Source organism: Prinia subflava, chromosome Z (assembly GCF_021018805.1).
Source record: "Prinia subflava isolate CZ2003 ecotype Zambia chromosome Z, Cam_Psub_1.2, whole genome shotgun sequence".
Classification (NCBI taxonomy): Eukaryota; Metazoa; Chordata; class Aves; order Passeriformes; family Cisticolidae; genus Prinia; species Prinia subflava.
In genome coordinates, this window is record NC_086283.1 from 17570016 (window position 1) to 17590330 (window position 20315).

General features: G+C 52.0%; 1 protein-coding gene across 1 annotated transcript; it reads right to left on the minus strand.

Moving 5' to 3' along the window:
• Positions 1-3364: 3364 nt before the first annotated feature.
• TNMD (tenomodulin) lies at positions 3365-17337 on the minus strand. Its single transcript, XM_063423463.1, has 7 exons — positions 11778-17337; positions 11517-11651; positions 8207-8347; positions 7311-7412; positions 5380-5533; positions 4005-4177; positions 3365-3752 (listed from the first exon to the last, which is right to left on the minus strand). The coding sequence occupies exons 1-7, from the start codon at positions 12045-12047 to the stop codon at positions 3543-3545; spliced, it is 1185 nt and encodes a 394-aa protein (XP_063279533.1). The 5' UTR covers positions 12048-17337; the 3' UTR covers positions 3365-3542.
• Between the last annotated feature and the right edge of the window lie 2978 nt (positions 17338-20315).

Sequence of the window (20315 nt, forward strand, 5' to 3'; positions counted from 1 at the left end):
GTGGTGAAGCACTCCTGTGCCAAGCTTGGGGCATTTTTGGGTCTCAAGCACTGAACTCTTGAGCTGTGTCTGGCTGGGAGCAGGGCTGCCTGTACTGTTCCTAGGGAGCAGGCAGGTATAAACAGAGCAGTGAAGCCAGGGGGTAGCAGTGGTGGCCTGTCGGAGTCCATGTTTCCATGGATCCTGCACAGAGAGTGAAAAGTACAGAGATAGAATTAAAGCCTTTAGAAAAATTAGAATATATAAAAGCTTTAAATGCATAAAGTAGAAATCTAACCCTTAGCTTTAAGCTTTACATGCCCTAAGTCCTAGTTCAGTGTAGAAGGACACAGCTTCAGGCCTAGTGATAGAGTAAAGACATAACAAAAATAGGGTAGACTGCTGTTTGTAACTCGTATAAACTTAAAGACATAACAAAAATAGGGTAGACTGCTGTTTGTAACTCGTATAAACTTTATGTAGGGAAGACAGAGTTTTTCATATATGATAGGATAGAGGTTTTTTACAATAACAAGATAGAACTTGAGGCTAGTAAGATAGAGTTTTACGTTAATATATATGCTTTGTGCGTAGGTTTTGACGCTGATTTTCGTAGTTTTACGAACTTTAGAATTGTACCTAGATTGGTTAGTGTGTAGATAAAAAATATGAATATGCATTTTGCAATTTTGGATAAAAAGCCTCAGGGTTGGAGGTGGAGGTTTCGATTGATTGATCAATTCGATCCGTCGATCCAACCTCCATTCTCTGCAACCTGAGGAACGATCTTTGACAGAGAGCCGAGACGGGATTTTAAGGTATTATACATCGCGGTCCCCGCTCCAAGGGACCTGGGCCCCGGGGTCCCCCCTTTTCCCCTGCAGCACTTGCTACCGGTGCGCTGGTTGGGACAGTCGGGGACTCTGTGTGGGGAGGGACCCCGGGGCCCCACTGTCTTTGCGATCCCACGGACGGGAACCCTGCGCGGCTCGGACCCTCCATCTGCCCTCGCGGTCCCCCGGACGGGAACCCTGTTTGGCTCGGGCCCCCATTGCCCTCGGGAACCCTGCGTGGCTCGGGCCCCCACTGCCCTTGCGATCCCCCGGACGGGAGCTCTGTGCGGTTCGGGATTTCCCGTTGCGTCCGCGTCCCTGTGGCCGAGGGCTCTGTGTGGGTTTGGAATTTCGGGGTCCCTTTTGTTACTACGATCCCTGTGGCTGAGATTCCTGTCTGAAACTTGTGATCGATTCCTCTCTGTTAGTGTGATCCCAGCGATTGAAAATGCAGACAGTAATAAGAGGTTGCTTTACCCTGAGGCTATGAATTATATGTTCCGTCTATAGTTCTATTAGAGCTCTGTTTGTTAGGAATCTTATGCTTTGTTCGCTGTCTCATTTGAGTTGTATGTGTTAAGATTTCTATGCTTTAGTTATTGTCTTGTTCAGACTTTCTTTGCCTAGGTTTGTAACTGGTTGTAGAATAAGGCCGCTCTTAGAACTCTCTGCCTTCAGATATGTGCTTTTGTATAAATAAATTACTCTATTTAGAAATCAAGATGTGGTAAGATCTTTAGAGACTTTATACCCGTACCCAGCCTAGGCAGTGGCCCTTTGTCAGTGTCACCACTCTGCCAAAAGCTGCCTGGGTGCTGGGTGAGCTGCCCCACACAACAATGACCCGGTACTGGCCAGCCTCGCTGCTGACGGAGGAAACTGAAGGGAAACGCCCCAAATCCTCGTGTTGAGTAAATCAGACTGTTGTCAGGTCCTGGCTGGCTGAAAGCCTCCTGGCTTGGGATGGCGAGGCAGAATTCGTCAGAGCTCGGAAGCTGGGCTGGAGATTAGCTAATGGCAGTGGATGGATGGATGGAGACGGCAGGGACACGTGAGAAGCAGGAACGGATTTGGATAAACCCATTGTCATCTTAAAGCCTGCACAGAGGGAGGGACCCTGCCCTGGTCTGTGCCCCTGCCTCTGCAGGCAGATTCCTTCCTGGGGCATCCAGTGGAGGTGATGCCAGGTGGATGGGGATGGTCCTGGCAGAGGGTGGCACGGGGAGCCTGGAGGTTTCCAGGCAGCTGCAGGAAAAGCAGCATGGGTTGTGCCAGCCTGGGGAATGTGGAGGCTTGTGCAGCCTGCTCATCCCCACAGGCAGCAAAAGCACTGTAGCCATCAGAGGATGTGAATCTTACCTGGTTAAATAGCACTTATGTAGACAACTCACTTTAATTTGGAGAGGTGTTCTGGAGGTACAAGCACGTGTTGGGGGAGATACCAGGAAGACTTGGGACACCAATGTCCTGGCAAAGGCATTGGGTGCACCTTGGTCACCTGTCTGGACACCCGGAGAAGGGACAGAAGCATTGCTGGCTGGCCCCAGGGCTCTGATTTCCTGCAGCAGGTGTGGCTGGGTGGGTTTCACACATCCCCCTGCCGTGTTTGCATCTCCCCTCTCGGTGGGAAAAATGTTTCAAGGGTCTTGTCAGAAACACTTGGTGTCCCCAAGGCTGGTTGGTGTTCCTTGGGATGCCATGTGGGGAGCTCTGCTGCACTGTGTTCCCAGTGTTGTAACCACTTGTCAGTGCAGCCGTGAACAGGGAGGAAGGGAACTGCCCTTTAAACGTGCCCACATCCCCATAGGAGCTGCAGGGATGTGAAGGGGGTCTGGCAGCCCTGGGAATGCCACACCTGACACCTGTTTCTGTTCCCAGCCATGGCAGTGTGCTCCCTTGGGTGACACTGAGACGGTTTTGCCTGGCGACACCTGTAGGACATCACAGCTCCTCGGTAGCAGCTGGCTCCCTGGGATGAAATCTGGGACCTGGCTTTGGTGTGAGCCACAAGCTTATGGGCAGAAGAAATCTGCCTGGGGTGCGTGGGGATTTTGGTGTAAGCCTTCAGCCCTGAGGCAGGCAGTGTCTTTTTGGGGCAGCTGCAGTGTTCAGGATTTTCTTCTTCCCTCCTGCAGCTCGAGTTTCACCCATTTGCTGGTGACAGGGCTGGGGACAGCTGGTGGCACTCGGGGTCCTCCACAGGAGAGGACTCCCACTGGCTGTGGCTGCTTGGTTCCCTAGGGAGCTCCTTGTGCCAGCTTCTCCCAGTGCCTGTGCTGCACACAGCTCCAGAGGGGACTGGTGGCACCCCTGAGCTGTCACTAACAGCTACTGAACGCGTCAGGGCGCGCTGGGACAGAGGGTCAGCCACCAGCACCATCAGGGAGCAAATTAAGGACCTCTGCACGTTCCCAGTGCGGCGAGCGCAGCCAGTGCCCGCACCTGAGTTATGGATGCTCCTGACGAGGCAGCCACGCAATTAGATCACTTCGCAGACCCATTAAGCATCAGACTGAGACTAAACGACTTTCCATTTTCTTTGCAATCGCTCATACAAGACGTTTATTGTTTGCCTCTCGCTGCTCAGCCTGGCGACGACCCTCTCGGGGGCTGCCTGCCCCGGCGCCGCGGGAGCAGCCGGGGTGCAGGGCCGGGGCACGGGGCGGTGCCCGGCCGGGAGGCGTGCGGGCTCCCCGTGCCGGCGGTGCTCAGCTGTCGGCGGTGTCGGCGCTACACCCTGCCCAGCATCCGCGCGATCCACCAGTTGCAGGGCATGATGATGCGGCAGATGACCCTGCCGCCCTGGTAGCAGTAGGGGTAGGGGTAGTAGCCCAGCAGGGGCTCGCAGACGCGCCGGCAGTAGCGGTTGGCACGGCGGCACTGGGCGCAGCAGTAGCCTCGCTCATCCCACAGAGGGTGGAACTCCAGCCCGTTCTCCGACTGCCAGGAAGAGACGGAGTCAGTGCAGTGAGGGGCTTTGTGTGGCTGAGGCACCCCAGGAGCACGGACAGGACAGGCTGGGAGGGCGGTCTGGGCACCCAAGAAGGGGAGCAGAGCTCCCTGGGAGCATGGAGACACCCCAAGGGCACGCACAGGGCATCTCAAGGAGCACAGCTGGGACATCCTGGGACCATGACCAAGGTAGCCCAGGACCGTGGCCAGGGCACCCCAGGGTGTGATTCCCCCACTCACGTAGTCGTTGACGGGCAAGTCCTCCTCGGTGAGCTGCCGTGCCCGACGCTTGGGCCCCGCCTGCGTGTCCTTCTCCAGCTCGTGCTCGCTCCCCCCATCCAACCAGCTCTGGTTGTCTGTCAGCAGCTCAGGGTCTTCCTCTTCTGCCCCCTCAAGGTTGGCCAGCTCAGGAGCTACAGGAAGAATCCAAATGTTGCTGTCAATAACCACGGAAAAGGGGGACAAATGCAGCAGCAGGAATTAATACCAGAATTTGGTGCCAAGGTACATGGAAAGCCCACTGGCAAAGCAGTGCTCCATTGCCTCCTGCTCTCACCCAGCCTGGGGCAGGGCTGTAAGTGATGATGGCCCATTCCAACCCCTTGCCCATGGGTGGGTGTGGTTGGTATCTCCTTCATGGGGCTGTGGGTAGGTAGAAGCACATCCTCATGATGGGCTCTACTGCCAGGGGCTGGATTTGTAGAGCCTCATCAAAGCAACATGATTTGGGGCAGATCATGCCCAGCCACAGCTCTCTCAGCTTAGGAAAGAACCACTGCAGCAAAATAATTTCCTTTGCAAGGGAAGGTGCCAGACAGCCTTGGGACTCTGCTGTCCTGGCAGAGGCTTTGGATGCACCTTGGTGACACAGCTGGACCCACCGACCCAGGACCCTGCTGCAGATGGGGTCTGACAGCAGGGACAAGGAAGAAGAAAGTGGACAGCAGCCAAGGACACCAGCCTCCCTCTGCATGAGGGAGCTCTGGTACCCACCTGCCCTCTGGACCACAGGTGAGCTGGCCAGTACCTGTGAGTGATGCCATGTGCCTCGGTGGCTGCAGAGCAGAGGGAGTTCTCTCAGCAGGGATTTTTGAACTGGCTCATTCGGCTGGAAGTGGGTTAGAGCGGGTAATTACACCAGCAGATCTCAGAGGCCACAACCTCTGTGAGGGCTGTGTAGTGAGCAGCTGGAGGTGGCAACCCCGCCGTGTGATTTAGATGCAGATGTCTGCTCACACTCTGATGTTCATGTGGTGACGAGAATTTAGGCGTCCCAGTTTCCAGCCATGCTGCTTTCTTTGCAGGTACAAGGGATTATATTTTTTTTCCCTTGTTATGAGGAGGGTGGCCACTCTGCAAAGTGGAGGGCAGTGGGGAGCCAGCAGAAACAAGTGCTTTGAAGAGAAAAACTTCAGCCCCTGCTATTACATTGGCCATGATCTCCTGTGGTCATGGGCAACACTGTGTTCATGTCTGAGATGTACAACCAGGCTGTGAAAGTGGGCTTCCACCATGTCACAGAGGGAGACACGGTGGGTGGACCACAGGTGTGTGACAGGGCTGTTCCCAGTGAGAGGGCTCATGGGTCCCCTGGCGAGGAGAGGGCTTCTTTTACCTGCTATTGGAGTGGGGTGGATCCAGAAGACAGTCACATTTTTGCAGATGTCAAAAATTTTGGAGCTCTTCAGGAATTCCTTGTTCTGAATGGGCTTTTCCCCAGGGACCCAGACCACAGACTGCTCAAAGTAGGTGGTGGTGATTTCTTGTCCCTGGAAGAAGAGTAAGACATTACCCTGGCGTGGTGAGACACCCCGTTCCCACCACAGATTGCTGCTCCTCCCCTTGGCTTAGAGGCACCTCTCCCCTCCCAGACAGCAGCTGGACTTTACCTGCCTTGGTTCATGGTGCTCAGGGGATACACACACACCACCCCGACAGCTCTCACCACCCTGCTCTCCTCTCTTAGTTCATCATCCAAGACCCTTTTCCTGCGCAGTTCCCACTATCTGGAAGAGTCTCCTGGAACCCCCCCAGTCGTTTAAAACACAAGATTAAAACACCTCTGCTCTACTTTTTTCCTAAGACTTAATTCCTCTCTCCTTCTGCTACTGATTTTTTGATCGAACACTTTAATTTACTCCTCACAGAAATTCTTTGCACGGCTGTATTCTGTAATTTATACCACATGTCTCTGCTGTTGCATTAGTCCATGGTGTGTTTTGGCAGGCACTTAGGGAGATATATAAAGATTATTGGATGGGTCTGCGCTGAGCTCTCTGCCAAGGCAACGTTGTCTGTGTTGGTGGTGGTAGCCTATAGAGCAAGCAGGCAAAAAGCGTCTTTCTCTCCAGAAGGCATCTAGAGCTGTAAATCTCTTTTACAGAGTTTTTCCTTTCGGCTTTCAGAAGCCATAGGAAGGAGCCAACACAACCTGACCCAGTCTGGGTCATTTTTGGAGTCCCTGGTGGAAGCCGTGGGGTCAGGGAGGTGCTGCCTGCAGGACCTGGCAGCTTGCAGGCTCCAAGAAGACATGACTAGAGCTTAAATCTACATTTATCTCACTGGGTTTTACATTTCAGCTCTCTACCCGGGGCAATGTTCTGCTAAAGCCTGGGAAGTTATATCCCTTTTACGACGGTAGCTGAAAAGATCTATTAGCTTCTTAGGGCATAATCAAAGAATCGGTGTCTGGGAATTTGGGTCATGATTCAGGGAAATGTTTCTGCCCACGCTTCATTTCAAACACGTGTCCTGCTGGCGTTTTATCTGCAGCAGCTTCCCTAGGGGGGATTCAATCTGCTAACACCCGTCGTCTTGCAAATGGGGAGGCAGGAAGGCTGTGCCACCACCGGGGCCTCGGGGATGGGGACAGGGACAAAGGACAACTGCTGTCAAGGGACTGAGCTGTCACTCCAGGTCACACTGTTAGGGAGGGGTTAAATTATGGGGTCCATACTGTTTTCCATGCAGCATGCAAGGCGTGAGGTTCCTTGCAGCAGGATGCAGTGGGCAGTGAAATAGGTGCAGGAAGCAATCAGGCACATCAGCGGGACCAAGGTCCATGCAGGACAAGGAAGCAGCCCCAGCCTGGTGCTTCCCACCTCTCAGGTCTGCACATCAAGAGTTTTCTCAATATGCATTTCTTAAATGTGGCTGCTCTTTTAAATCCCTTATTTCTGCCTCATTCTGTTTGAAAACATGAGGCTCAAATCTTGGAGAAAACAATTTGATTGACTTTTTGGTGCCTGCTAATCCTGAGCTGCCTTACGACCTTTTGACTACAACAGGATTATTGTTCTTGATCTCTGGTATTGTGCTGAGAGGCTTTTGTCTGTCGCTGTCTAATCCCGTCTCTTTTCACTTGTTTTTATAAGCAATCCTCTGAAATAAGATCATTTTATGAAGTGATCACAACTCATTATTTCTTTATTGCAGCATCTCTGGGAAGGCTGGAGCAGATGGGAGGGCAGCAGGAATGGCAGCCCCTATGCCAGGGGGAGGAGTGGATTTTACAGGGCAGAGGGGAGCCCTGTTATATTCACCTACCTCAAGCTCAGGGATCTTGGCCTCTGTCGTCTCAGGTAAGACTTTAGTCTGAGTTTTGATGAAACACTTTTGAAGTCCCACAAAGAAGATGCCGGTTATTCCCTACAGGATCAAAGCAAGCACCCAAAAAGCAGTCAGGGCAAAAAGTATGATGAATAACCCACTAGAGGCAGGGTACAGATGAGGAGCAGGGTTTAGTCATATTTTTCCTGTTGCTATTTTTGTGCCAGTTCTGTTCAGCAGTGGTGCTAAGATGTACTAACAGGTTCTCATAAGGGATATTGCATTTTATGGTTTGGGAGAACTGGACTTTTTGCAAATATTTTAAGGCAGGTAGTCATAAAATTTTACTCTGCTCCTCTTCTCCTTATAACTATCATGAGCTCTCATTATCATAAATAAAAATATGCAGAAGAGCATCTGACCGTTATGGTTATATGAACATTCAGCCTCCAGTTCCTGCTAGGCTATTAGCTCAAAATTTTGCCATATGTCACTGTACAGGGTATTTCCCTACAAATTTTAATTAGGTTTCATAGAGAGCCTTCTACAGTGTCATGAGGTTTTAATGCTCTCCAGACAGACAAATGTGCTGGGCTCAGATAGACTGATGATCATTGCGCTCCTCTGCAAGGGTAAATCCAATAACTAGGTCTCTCTTTTAAGATGCATTCCATTGGAGCTGTACTATGCCACTATTAAATACAGGTCAAATCTTATGTAGATTACACATCTCCTTTCCTTTGAGAGCACCCCCAGTGTGTCTGGGACTTGCCCTCCTTGATGCAGGAGTAAATAGTCCTGGGACTTGCTCCAGTGACTTCCCAGTGTCCTACGCGATCCCATCAGTCCTGCTGCAGGACTGCAGGGTCTCAGGGACAAGCTGCCACACTCACGTTTTTGAAGTCATGGATCTCCAGGATCTCCTCACTGCCATTCCCGCTGCTGAAGGTCTCTGTCCTGGACAGTGGGTCAATCTCCATGACAATCTTCTTCTTCTCGCCGTTGCTGAAGAATGTGTGTTCCATGTCATAAACCTGAGAGGCCAAAGCCACGCAGGGGTCAGCTCAGCACCCCTCTGGTTCCACAGGCTGTCCGGTGGGTGGACAGGCTGGTGCTGGGGACCCTGTCATGGGACTGGCTGCTTCCTCACAGCCCAGCTCTGAGCCAGAGCAATCATCAGGATAGCTCGAGGAGACACAGCTCCCAGGAAGGAGCCTGGGCTGGGTGGAAGGGCAGGCTGCAGCCAGGACAAGGGGCAGTGTTTGTCAAGCCTCGGACAAGATGCTCCTCCCACACCTGCACCAGGAGCTTTGCCACAGCTTGGCCTTTGCTGGTGCTTTTTGTGGCATGAGCCTGGTTACATGCCAGGTTGGGCCGGATTCCCCAATCCACAGATACTTCCTTCTCTCTTCTCCCTTATTTGTTTGTTCCACACTGCATCCCTGGCATCACTGTGTCCCCGGCTCACCTGCTCCATCATGTCCTCCCCAGCTTACTCGCTCCATCTCAGTGCCTTCTGTTTTCCCTGAAAGGCAGAGGTAAGAGCCTCCCTCTGCCTGGAGGAGATCAAGGATTGCCTGCGGATCAAAGACCTCCTCGAGGGCTGCTGCAGAGCTCCGAGGCGTAGCAGCCGGCTTCCCGGCGGCACTCATCCCCACGGGGAGCGGCGCCGGGAGGAGCAGCCCTCTCCCGCTCGCAGGTGCTCGCCGCACTCCGCCAGCCCTCGGTCTCCGCGGATGCCTGACCCTTACGGGATGAGTAGTGGCAGATGCTATTTGAAGCACAAAAACGATCCTGCTGGCGCGGCGAGAGCCGGCGTGCCCTGGGGAGCCTCGTTTCCCAAATCAAACGGTGCTGCGTGGAGGTAAAGGGCTCGTGCAAATCCCCTCAAGTCCACGGGGCAGGGAGCAGAGGTGGGATGGGAGAGCCCTGTTCATCCCACAGCATGGCCATGGAACAAGGCAGGAGCATGCAGGTCCCACTGGTGTGGGGCTGGAGCTCTGCCTTTAGTGCCAGTCCAAACCCCCTTCCACAGTCCCCCTGGTTCCTGCACATCCCTCCCCTTGGGCGGTTCAAAGCCTCTTAGCAGTGTTCCCAGCATTGGTATCCCCTGTTTGGCATCACCTGGGTGCAGAACTGGCTGTGCAGACAGGAACTGATGGGTACATTCACTCCTGCCTAAAGGTTAGAGGAGTGATGTGCACCTTGGCAGCCACAGACAACTCCTGTTGGTGTGCAGGAAGACTTTGCAAAGATATATAGCTCTCAATGGATTTTATGATATGGTAAAACAGTCTGAAGCCTGAAATGGGTGGAAGGCCATTGGGTTTGACTGACAAAATGCACACAGTGCCATAAATCATTTCAAGGAGGGCAGGATCCCGGGTGGCACCTTACCTTCAAGTGCCTCTCCATTTACAAAGAATTACTTTGGCCAGCACAGTGGCCAGCCAACCCACTTGGGCTTTGCCAGCTCTGTGCTGCTCAGAGAGCTATGAGATGTTTTATAGGGCTAAAAATGACACTTGCTGGTGAATGGTTGAAATATGTCCCTCTGCAAGGCTGTGATGAAGCCCTCGTTAGCTGAATCATCAGCTGTGCTGGCTGGCACGGAGGCTGCTGTGCAGAGGGCAGAGCCATGTCCAAGGCCACCTCTCAGAGGAACAACTCGTCTTTCAAGTTTTTTTTCCCACTCTCCAGTTACATGAAAGAACCTTGATGGGTTTCATGTTCTTTAAAGAGTTTAATTCCCCTTGGCTGGTATTTTTGAGCATTACGAACTTCCAGCCCTCCAACCTGCATTGCCCTGAGGACTCCCAGGCCACCTGGGCAAGCCCCACAGCCACAGGGACAGGGCTGTGCTGGGCTCTGGGAGTGTCTGTGTGCAGCTCCCTCTGCAGGAACAGCTCTGATTTCTCGTGACCTCACACCCTACTTTTCTGCCCATCAGGTGTTGGGGAGTGCTGGATGGACTCCATCCTCCACCAGTGTCACCAGTGAGGACACCGAGGGCCCGAGTTCTGGGTGTCCTTTCTGAGGCTGTAGCATTGTCTCTGTGCTGCCTGCTTGGAGAAAACTGCCCCTCTAGGGGTTAACAGCCTCTTCCCCTCATGGCTGGCACAACCCCTGTTTTTCTAGGAACAGTAGAGACTTTATAATCGTCTTGGCAGGATTCTGGAGGAACATACGGCTTTTATTGTTTTTTCTTTTATTTCGGGGAGTATTTATTTCTATTTGCTGATAAGAAGATAGAGTTTCCAGTGAGCAGGGTGCTTCCTCTGCCTGGCAGGAGGGCAGCCTGGCCAGGCTGGAGTGCCTCCAGGACAGGGCAGGGAGGAGTTTGGAGATGCCAGCGTGGGAAAGAGGCTGCCTTGGCTGTGCACAGGAATTTTGGAGATGCTCTTAAGATCCAGCAAAACCCACTGGTGATGGGGTGCAAAGCAGGGCCTCCTGGATGAGCATGGAAATGCAAAGGAAAGGAGGATGAGGGGGGCACCAGGCAGGTTGTTGGTTTCAAGGTTAAAGGATTTACTTGGGGTGTGGGATAAACATGGTTTTTGGCAATACTGGCAGGATGCTGGCGGCAGCGGGCAGAGATGGCTGGAGATGCACAGTCCTGCTGCTGCCCTGACACGCTCGGCACTTACAGCAGTGTCCGTCTGCAGCTGGGAACAAACGAGCCCAATCCAGTTAGCAGGAGCTCCTCCAGAAGCTAATCCGTCTCACCGTCCCTCACATTGCAGACACATTAAAGTAAGAAATATAATCCATGACAATCAATCACCACTGCGTCCTGGCTTTCTCTCCTCTTTATGCGGTGGCATAATGACTTTTCCACCGGTTTCTGGCAAGATAATTGAAATGAAATGGAAAATATTTTCTTACTTGTCATAAAATTTGCTGCCGGTGAAATAAGAGTAACTTTAACTCTTCGTGGCGTAGCTCCCATCCCCTTTAATTGTCAACTGGGGAAGGAATGCGGTGACAGGGAAAAAACCCAGCCTGTATAAAGTAAAGGCTAGTTATGAATAATACAAAGATTTTTAAAAGTCCCATGAATGCCTGTGGTCTGAGAAAATGCATTTTGTGAAGTTGCCTGGGTTTTTGAGAGTTGTTAAAAGTTTCAGCGAGTCAAGGGGAAGGGGACAGGTCTGTCTGAGGAAGCAATGCTCTGAAATGCTGGATCAAAGAGTTTTTACTTACTTTTCTGGGTGCTGGGTTCCGGAGGTATTTGACACCAAAAAATATCAGAATAAGAGACAGGAGCAGCACGCTGAAGAGCAGTCCACAGAGCTGGTACCGGGGGCAGCTCTTCTTCCGTGGCTTGGCTGCCTCTGCCTATTTAATGACAAACCAGTGATAGCCAGGGTGTGCTGAGGACTCCCGGAGGGAGGAGGACAGGCAGGAATCAGATGTTTCTGGCACTGTAGGGATGCAGGGTGGCAAGGCAAGCCATGAACTTACATCTAGAAAGTGGCAGTCCTCCGGGCTGTGCCGAGCCGTCTCTCCCATGGTCTCCTCCGTGTGCGAGGAGCCAGCCCGCTCCGAGGTGGAGTTAGAGAGGCTCTGTCTGCACACGCGGTGGGAAGGCTGGGCCACGGCCACCCCCACGGAGGGGCAGCCAGCTTTCCCGCAGCGCTGCTGGCCGCAGGGCCCCGGCCATTCCCACGCTGCTGGACAGGCGTCTGCGCCAAGCCCCACCGTGCAGTGGCTGTCAGACGCGTCCAGGGCCATGCTTCTGGTTTGATCTCCACTTCTGCCCTAGCCTTTTGCCCATGTGCCAATGGCTGGAGGTGCCTAGTCTGCCAGTCCCCCATGAACTTGGGGACAGGGACATTGCTGCACTGTTCGTGTGTGTGTGGGAACAGCCCAGGAGCTGCCAGTGGGGTCCCTGCATGGCAGGGGGACACAGGCATGGCAGGGGGACACGGGCATGGCAGGGGGACACGTGTGCACACAGGTGTGTGTGTAATGTGTGCAGATAAGCAGGGTGTGCACGGCTGTGCATGGCCATGCAGGGTGCACACGTGTGCAGTGTGTGTGTGGGGTGAGGCCCGAGCTCTCCGCCTTGTGCACAGCCTTACCCCAAAGTCGGCCTAGCCAGGAATTTCCTGAATAATTTTTTTTTCTTCTTTTTTCTATGTTCAAAAATTTCCATTTGTTGAAATCGTAGCATTTCTTCATGGAAATGAACCCATCTTAAGAAAGGCTTTCAGAAATCCAGCGTGAGGTTTCTGGTCTGAACAGGATGAGGCTCCCTGGTGTAGAAGAGCTGGCATGGACTTTTTTTCCAAGCTGCTTACTCTAATAAAAACCCAAAGTGCATCATGCACTAATTAAAATTGCACTGAAAAAAGAAAATCCACATCGAGTTCTGCTCAGGATGAGAAATGGAGAAAGAAATTGCTTTTAGCAGGTCTGGCACTGGCTTTGTGAGCATTGGGATGTTGCTGCCTGCAACCTGGGGTAAATTGCGGAAGGACAGAAGTGTGGATGCTGAATAGCTTGGGGAGAGCACTGTGCACATGTGTGTGCTGGGAGTGTGCCCTGGAGTGTATCTGCTCCCTGCAAAGGGGTTTGGGCTCCCTGGCCCCAGACCAGCAGGAGCTCCTCACCCCACAGCCTCTCAGCAATGCCAGAGGTGTAAAACACACTGGAGGGGTTTAATATTTAAGATGTACATAACAGAAGGGGGATCATGCTCATGAGGTTATTTGGAGGAGAAAAAAAAACAACCTTTTAAATGGAAAGCAATCACAGGCAGCCTTTGAAAACATCTGAGAGGTTTTGGAAATCTAAATGCAGCAAATCTGTGCAGACACCAGGTTTGTCTGTCTAAACTTCCAACTAGAAAGTTCCATCTCGGAAGTTTTGTTATTCACTGGAAACTCAAGTATTTAAAAACATTTTCTTTTCTTGTCAAATTCAGAGTTTCAGAGGAAAACTTTGGAGCAGCTCTACTGAAAGATGGTTCTGATTACAGGAAAGAATTACAGCAGTGCTGCTAAGCAGACATAATTGATCAGCAGATCTTCACCATATCCCCCACTCAAGACGCAGGAAACACTGCAAATACCACTCATAAACCAAATTAGGCATTATTATTTTATTACTGTTGTAAGGTAAATGTCAAGCTTTTTAATGGCAATCACTGTAACTCCATCAGGAGTCGGGTGTCTGAATTAGCTGCAAGAGGTGAGAACCTCCCAGGGCTGGGAGTTAATAAAACTCAGTAAATATCACAGGTCCCTTCCAGCACTGGCAGTGCTGGGGATGGAGAGGCCAGGGACCCACACCACCCAGGTGGGGGTGTGGGGGATCCTGTGGCTGGGCTGGAGCCCTTGGCCTGCTGATGTTGCAAAACTGGGCACTGCTGCCCAGGAGGGCTGGGGGCAGTGAGGGTGAGCACAGGCACTGCACGCACATCCGTGGGCACGTGTGCACAGCGGCCCCAGGGCCAGCTCAGCCCAGTGTCCTGGCCCCACAGAGGGCAGGGAGCAGGATGAGATCCCTCCACACTGCTGCTCTCCACAGAGAGTGTTATGAATAGCCAGCCATGGGTGGGGGGTTTTACAGCAGCAAACCCCCTGGGCAACCCCAGCTGTCCCCCCCTCACACCTGTGGCTGTGTCACTGGAGCCTGACAAGGAGACAGATAGTTGAGTTGCAGAGAGGGACAGAAACTGCAGGATGACACTCATGAAAAATGTTGGGGTTTTTCCTCCCGTTCCCCATTGCTCTGACTCAGACTTTAGGGTTTCAGAGGAAAAAATAAAAGTATTTTTTATAAAAACACAACAATTTTGGGGGAAAACTCCTTAGTGTCCTTAAGATGACAACGAAGTTCTCTGTATAAAAAGCAGGTCTGATTAAAATCTCCCATCAATGCCAATGGAGAGGGAACCATTACTAATTTTCCATGAAGCTAATGAGAGTGAGTGTATATGACAGGGGAGAATTTAATCTGATGTGAACTGAGGAAGAGAAGCAATACTGATATTAATGTGTGACTAATTGATACCCAGAAGAACATTTGAAATGATTAAAAGGCATTTGATTTTTATACAGGACAATAGGAGGCTCATTGGCTATGACTGGTGTATCCTTTCAGTTTTCTACTCCTTGTTCCCGTCTGCCCAGAAAAATCTATCATGTCTGCAGCATAGCTTGACTGCTGCATAAAATCTCTGTGCTTGGAAATGTTATACCAAGAAATTCCTCCTGGACAGCACAAAGGATTGTACATGGTGCGAGCTGGGGTGAACAGCCTGGCAGGAATAAAATTGGTCCTCAAAGCACTGAAAAGTAGCTCCTCAAAGCAGTGGGGTTTGGGCAGCAACTTCCAGCTGAAAGCCCCTCGTGATTAATATCGTGCTCTTTGTTATAATGAAAAACCCATTAAGGTCAGTGGCAGCATCTCTGAGCAGCACTAAATTGGAACGATGGAGACAGTAAAGTTAAAAATGAGCCATAATATTAATGTGGATAGTGAATTAATTGGTCAATTCCATAGGTAGTAAGTAAATCATATCATTTACTGTGGCACGTGGTGCCATGAAGCTCTCACTGCTGGCAGTGGTGACACCTGCTCCTGGATGGAGCCAGAGGAGCAGCACGGAGCCAGAGGGCCCGAGGGACCCCGCTGTGTCCACCTCCTCGTCTGCCACTGGGAGATCTCTCAGCAGGGAAAATGCCTCTTGCTTTGCTCTTTTTGGTGCTTCAGCCCCAAGCATGTCCAGAATGCTGACTGACAGCATGGCTGAAGTGCTGCATCCCTGCCCTGAGGTGCTTTTCCCTCCATCCTCAGCTGTGCTGTCTGTATCCCTTTGCAGCTGCGCCCACGAAGTTTTACCAGACTGCTGGTAGACTTATGGAATGGCTGCTCCTCTCATCTGGGTGGGTCTCTCAGGAAAGGCTTCCTTAACCCCAGAAGATGTGCAGGACCACCAGACAGCCCTTGACTGTCTCCTGCTGCTTTTGTGCCTTGTGCTGGGATGCACTGTGGGGGCCGAGGGCAGGCATTTGTACAGTGGTGAAGCATTCACAGCATGTGGCTCAGGCTCCCTCTCCACTTCCAGTGTTACGGGCAGCAAACAGAGAAAGGGAAAAATCACATATAAAAGAAAGGTGCTCATTAGCCAGTGCCTGATTGGCCAGAACTTCAAACCATCCAACTTTTGGTAACACTTGCCAGATGAGAGGACGTGTGCCTCCTCTTACCAACCAGCCACCTACTGCCTCAGCCGAAGATTTCAGTAAAAGAGATTTCAGTAATTGGCCTATTCATCATTCATTGTTTATCTTAAGTTCACATCGTTGTAGGGAACTCCAGAGACATCCTTGATTCAACTTAAGAAACTCAATCATTATGATAAAACTGCTCAGGGAGCTGGAGTTCATGTCGGAGACGCACGTGGCCATGTGGCACTCCAGCAGCTGCTACTCACAGCAAATTACTCAAAACTGACAAAGCTTTGGGAGAGAACAGAAAAAGATAAATTCGTGGTGGCCGTTCTGACGGAGGCACCCAGAAAGTTATTACGGCAGACACGCGCTTCCCCTGCTCACAGCCCATGAAAAATCCCACTCCTCCGAGCTCTGGGGACGGCTGCCTCAGCGCCGCTCTCGCAACTCCCTCGTCAACAGAAGTTATTAACAGCGCCGGAAAATTTTATCCAAATGCCGGTTTCATCTTGATAAATAACAATTTCTTGTCTCTGTTCCACCAGATGACTACACAGTTTTACTTCAAACGCTTAACTTCTTCCGAAATGCTTCCTCATGCACGAGGCTTAGCTCAGCTGTGGAATGTGTGCTGAGCAGTTTTTATTTTCTCCGGGCCTTGAATACCTGTAATGCAAAGACCAAACCCATAATGCTGCACTATCGTAAGTCACTTTTCCCAATAAAGAGCTGCTTCCTACTGGGACAGCTAAAATGTAATTGAAAGCTCCATGTGTGTTGGTGCCACACCGAAAAGCCTTTTATTAAAAATAGTTTGGGGGTTGTTAAGGAAGAGTGCAGCTCCTCTGGGATGTGCAAGAAAGGAGAGCAAGAAGAGGATAACCTGGGGGTGATGGGTTGGTGCCTCCCCCTGCCCTTCAGTGATCTCCCCCTGTCACCCATCACCCAAAAGCACCACAGGCTGTTATTGGCTTCCCTGCTTACAGCAGCTCAGACACATGCTCAGAGTGATGCCAAAGCTCTGCTGGCAGCAGTTAATTGCCAGCCTGCTTCATTAGCAGCAGGCAATTTTGTGATGACTGTGTCTGAGGGGAAGGAGGTGGATGAGGCCAGCCTGGTTGCTCGGAGAGGTGCAGGTGTGGTGCTGCAGGTGTGGGGGTGCAGTGCAGGATGCAGGGATGCTCTGGGTACCAGCAATGATCTCAACAGCACGTGGAGAGGCACCTGGGTCCCATCTGAAGAACTGTCAGGTCAGAATCTTACCTCAACTGAGAACTTGGCAGGGGGAAACCTACAGGGAGAAGAAAAATTTTGGTAAAAGGGACTCCATTGCTCTGTGATCGTGTGAAGAGAATAACCATCATTTTATCACTGCTTAGCAAACCTAAAGTGTTTAGTGTTAACATATTGAGCATTTCCTACTGAATCAGTGCAGTACCACAATGCCTCCTGCCTTGTTTTACTGTCACCTGATACATGCATTAATGTTGTTTACTCTAAAGCAAGTAAAGAAAGAGTTTAGATTACTCCCACATGGTACTAATCAAGAAAGGATCCATTAAACTGAAGAATTTCAACACAGTCAATTTTTCTTTGATTGTCATTAAATCTCCCATTGATGGTTTTTACCATTAATTGCTCAGTGATGATGCAAACAACATTTTCCCTCGTCCTTTGAGACCACAGGCAGCTGCAGCCCAGTGATGGGAGAATGAATTCCCCAGGTCCCCTGGGTGCACTGAGGTTCCTGGGGAGATTCTGAGGCTCGGGAGATGAGGGTTTGCCTGGTTCTTTCTCAGTGAAGCCTCCATACAGCCTCACCTGTTTCCCTGTGCCTCCAGCTTTGCTGCTGCCTCTTTCCCAGCTCTCACATGTAGAGTCAAGCTGTTCACAGCCCCAGGGCCCTTTTGGAAAAAAACCAGCTATTTTAAAAATCAATAAAATGAGTAAAATGAACCAAAGTCAGCATGATTGCCCACGTCTGCCTCAAATAGAAGGAAGTGATGGAAGGCACCGCAACCCCAGGAGTTTTGGGGATCATCAGCTGATGCTGGCTCCCCTCTGGATGTTCCCTGGCAGCTGGGGGGCCCTGGGGGGGCCCTGGGGGGGCCCAGATGGGGGTGGGGGGGGCACTCCTGACAGCCATGCTTCTTCCTGGAGCATCAGGTGCTCCTCCTGAGCAGAGGTGGTTGGAGCCAATGCTGCTCAGCTCCCTGGGAGGGTATGTAGGGAATGGGGTGGCTGTAGGGGTATTTTGGGTGTGCCCCTGGCTGGCAGAGGGGACTGCAGAGCTCCCAGTAGCAACGTGTGCTGAGAGCTGAGGATCAGCAAGAGGAAACATACACAAAGGAGGTAGGAAAGAGAGGTGGGAGGAGATTCTGATGCACGCAGGGGAGGTGGGCACTGACCAGCCCCACTACTGTGGGCAGTGCCACCTGCACCAGGCTGGGCTGTGTGCCCATGGGGCAGTGATGGCAGGGCATGGTCTCCTCCTCCTCCTGCCCCGCTCCCTCTCCGCCTCAGCCATGTGTGATGGCAGATGGGCTGCCAAGGGGTGCAGAGGGAACACGATGAGCATATTGGTGCTGCTGTACCGTGGCACACGCCGCCAGGGCGGGCTGGCTGCCGGGGCCATGGGCACAGTGCTGCTGCTGGGCTGTCCCTGCCCAGCTTTGGAGGTATCCGCCTCCAGAGGCTGCTGCAGGGGACTGGTGTCAGGCCAGAGGGTTCCCAGTGCTCGTGGCTGTGGGACAGGGCCATGCTGAGGGTTGTTCCAGGAGCTGGTGTTCAGGTTTGACTGGGGGTGTTGTTGGAACGTGGGGGACTCAGCTGTTGCCCTCTGGGGAGGTGCCAGAGTCCCAGGGCATTGGCCCTGGGTAAGGGTGTCTCCTGGCTGGGGTCTGTAGGAGGGCTGGCTTGCTCTCCTGTGATGCTGGGCCCCATTCCTTGTCCCATGAGCTCCTTTCCCCACAGCCAGGCTGGCTGCAGCTCGGCCCTTTCCTTGACTCAGTGAGCCTTTGCCTTTGGGCTCACACTCACACCCACTTCTCCTGTGTGTTGTGTGTCTGCCCTTGCCTTCCACCCCATGAACCCTCGAGGGCCAGCTCGCTGTCCCAACCTGGCTGTGCCCCATAAACCCCACTGCGGCAGCCCCTGTACCTTTGGAGCAGTCTGGGAATGCAGAGAGCATCTGCAGTGCCCTCTCTCAGAGAACACCTCCCTCTCTCCTCTCTCATTTTTTCCTTGACATTAAGGCTTGAAGCTCCATCTCATGCTCTTTCTCTTCTACTGCTCTGCTATACCTGCCTTGCTATACCTGGAAGGTTCTCTTTTTTCTTCCCTCCCTGCCAAGGTGCTTCCCTTCTGTTGGTTTTTTCTCTCTGCCGCTCCTTTGTTCCCTCCTGGTTCCTGCTGCCTCCTCCTTGCTCTTTCCCTCTCTGTGCCACCTGCTGTGATCTTCTCTTCCTGTTGCACCTCCAGCATCTCCCCTGCTCCCTGCTTCTGCATCCCTTGGGAAGGGACTCTGGCACTGGGGTCTGCACCCTGGGTCTGCCCCTGGTGATGCCTCAGCTGGGATGTGGAAATTCCCAGGAGAATCTGCTTTACTTTGCTATCGCCTACAGTGATTGGTTTCTACCTTTCTACAATTTTTTTCATCCTATGAGAAACTGCTCACTAAAGAAAGCACATTTTTCTTGCTTACTGGGAGTTCCTGTTTGTCATTTTTATAAATCAGTGTTTATTGGCCTAATTATTGTAAATGCAGAGCCCAATAAAGGTGACTGTGATTGCAATATCTGATAATGAATTTTATAACGAACCTGCTGAGCCTGAAAGCTGCCAGCAGGAAAGACATTATGTCAGGTTAATGACAGAGAGGAGAAATCCTCCTCACTAAGCTTTTTTCCAAAGCATGAAGGATCTCTGCTGGAGGGTGCTGAGGGTCCTGCTGGGATGGAACACCTCAGGCTGGTGGGGTCTGACTCTCCAATGCTGCATCCTGAAGCTTTTGGGGCTCCTTTTGCTGCTCCCCTGACGGGGAATGCTTTAGGCATGCAGGATGGAGGGCTCTGAGTGTGCAGGTTTCAGGCACCCAGAGGTGCTTGTGCCTCTGCTCCTGCTCCCCCATCTGATTTAATCCCACCATGCAAATGCCAAACATGAAGCACAGGGAAAGCAGCTTAAATAGCACCTAAAGCTAGCTCAACTCCAACTCTGTAAATAGATTAATTAAAAAAAAAAATCAATTTTGCCCTGCAGGGATGGGTTATCCGGAGATGCTGGTGCCTGCTCTAACCTCATGCCCTTATGGGTGCCCTTGGGGGGTTGGGATCCCCTCACTGCCAAGCAGGGGAAGCAGCTCCCCTGCCTTTACTTGCCTGTGCAGTGGCTGCCCCTCTGTCACCCAGCCTTTTCCTGCCCGTGTTGGCTGTGGAGGGCGTGTAGGTGAAACTTTCTGGGAAATGTGCTGCTGCTCCTGCAAGGCTCTGGGTGGTGAAGGCCTGGGGGATTTGTGGGCTCCCTGTGGGGTGTCTGCACAGCCTGGTGTGGTGGCACTGTAGGTGCCCCAGCCCAAGTGAGGAGCTGGGGCTGTGCTGGTGTGTGGTGCCTGCCTTGGCCCCCAACACCGCCTGCCATGGGGACCTCAGGCTCGTGCTTTGTCCTGTGATGTCCCAGGCAGAGCCAGTGACAGCTGCCCATGAGTCTGCTCCCAGGGCACAGCTCTTTCCCAGGGTCTGGACCTGGATCTGCCATTCAAAGCTACAAAGGTGCTGGGCTCTGGGCTTTCAGTCCACGCATGAGCCCAGGTCTGCATAGC

What these genes read in the sequence shown, in the direction of transcription:
- TNMD (XM_063423463.1), bottom strand. Translation starts at nt 12,047, where the DNA reads ATGGCCCTGGACGCGTCTGACAGCCACTGCACGGTGGGGCTTGGCGCA. An exon ending in AGGACTGCCACTTTCTAGAT is followed by an intron (nt 11,652 to 11,777) that starts GTAAGTTCATGG and finishes GTCATTAAATAG; the next exon opens with GCAGAGGCAGCCAAGCCACG. An exon ending in ACTTGCCCGTCAACGACTAC is followed by an intron (nt 3,753 to 4,004) that starts GTGAGTGGGGGA and finishes TCTTCCTGGCAG; the next exon opens with TCGGAGAACGGGCTGGAGTT.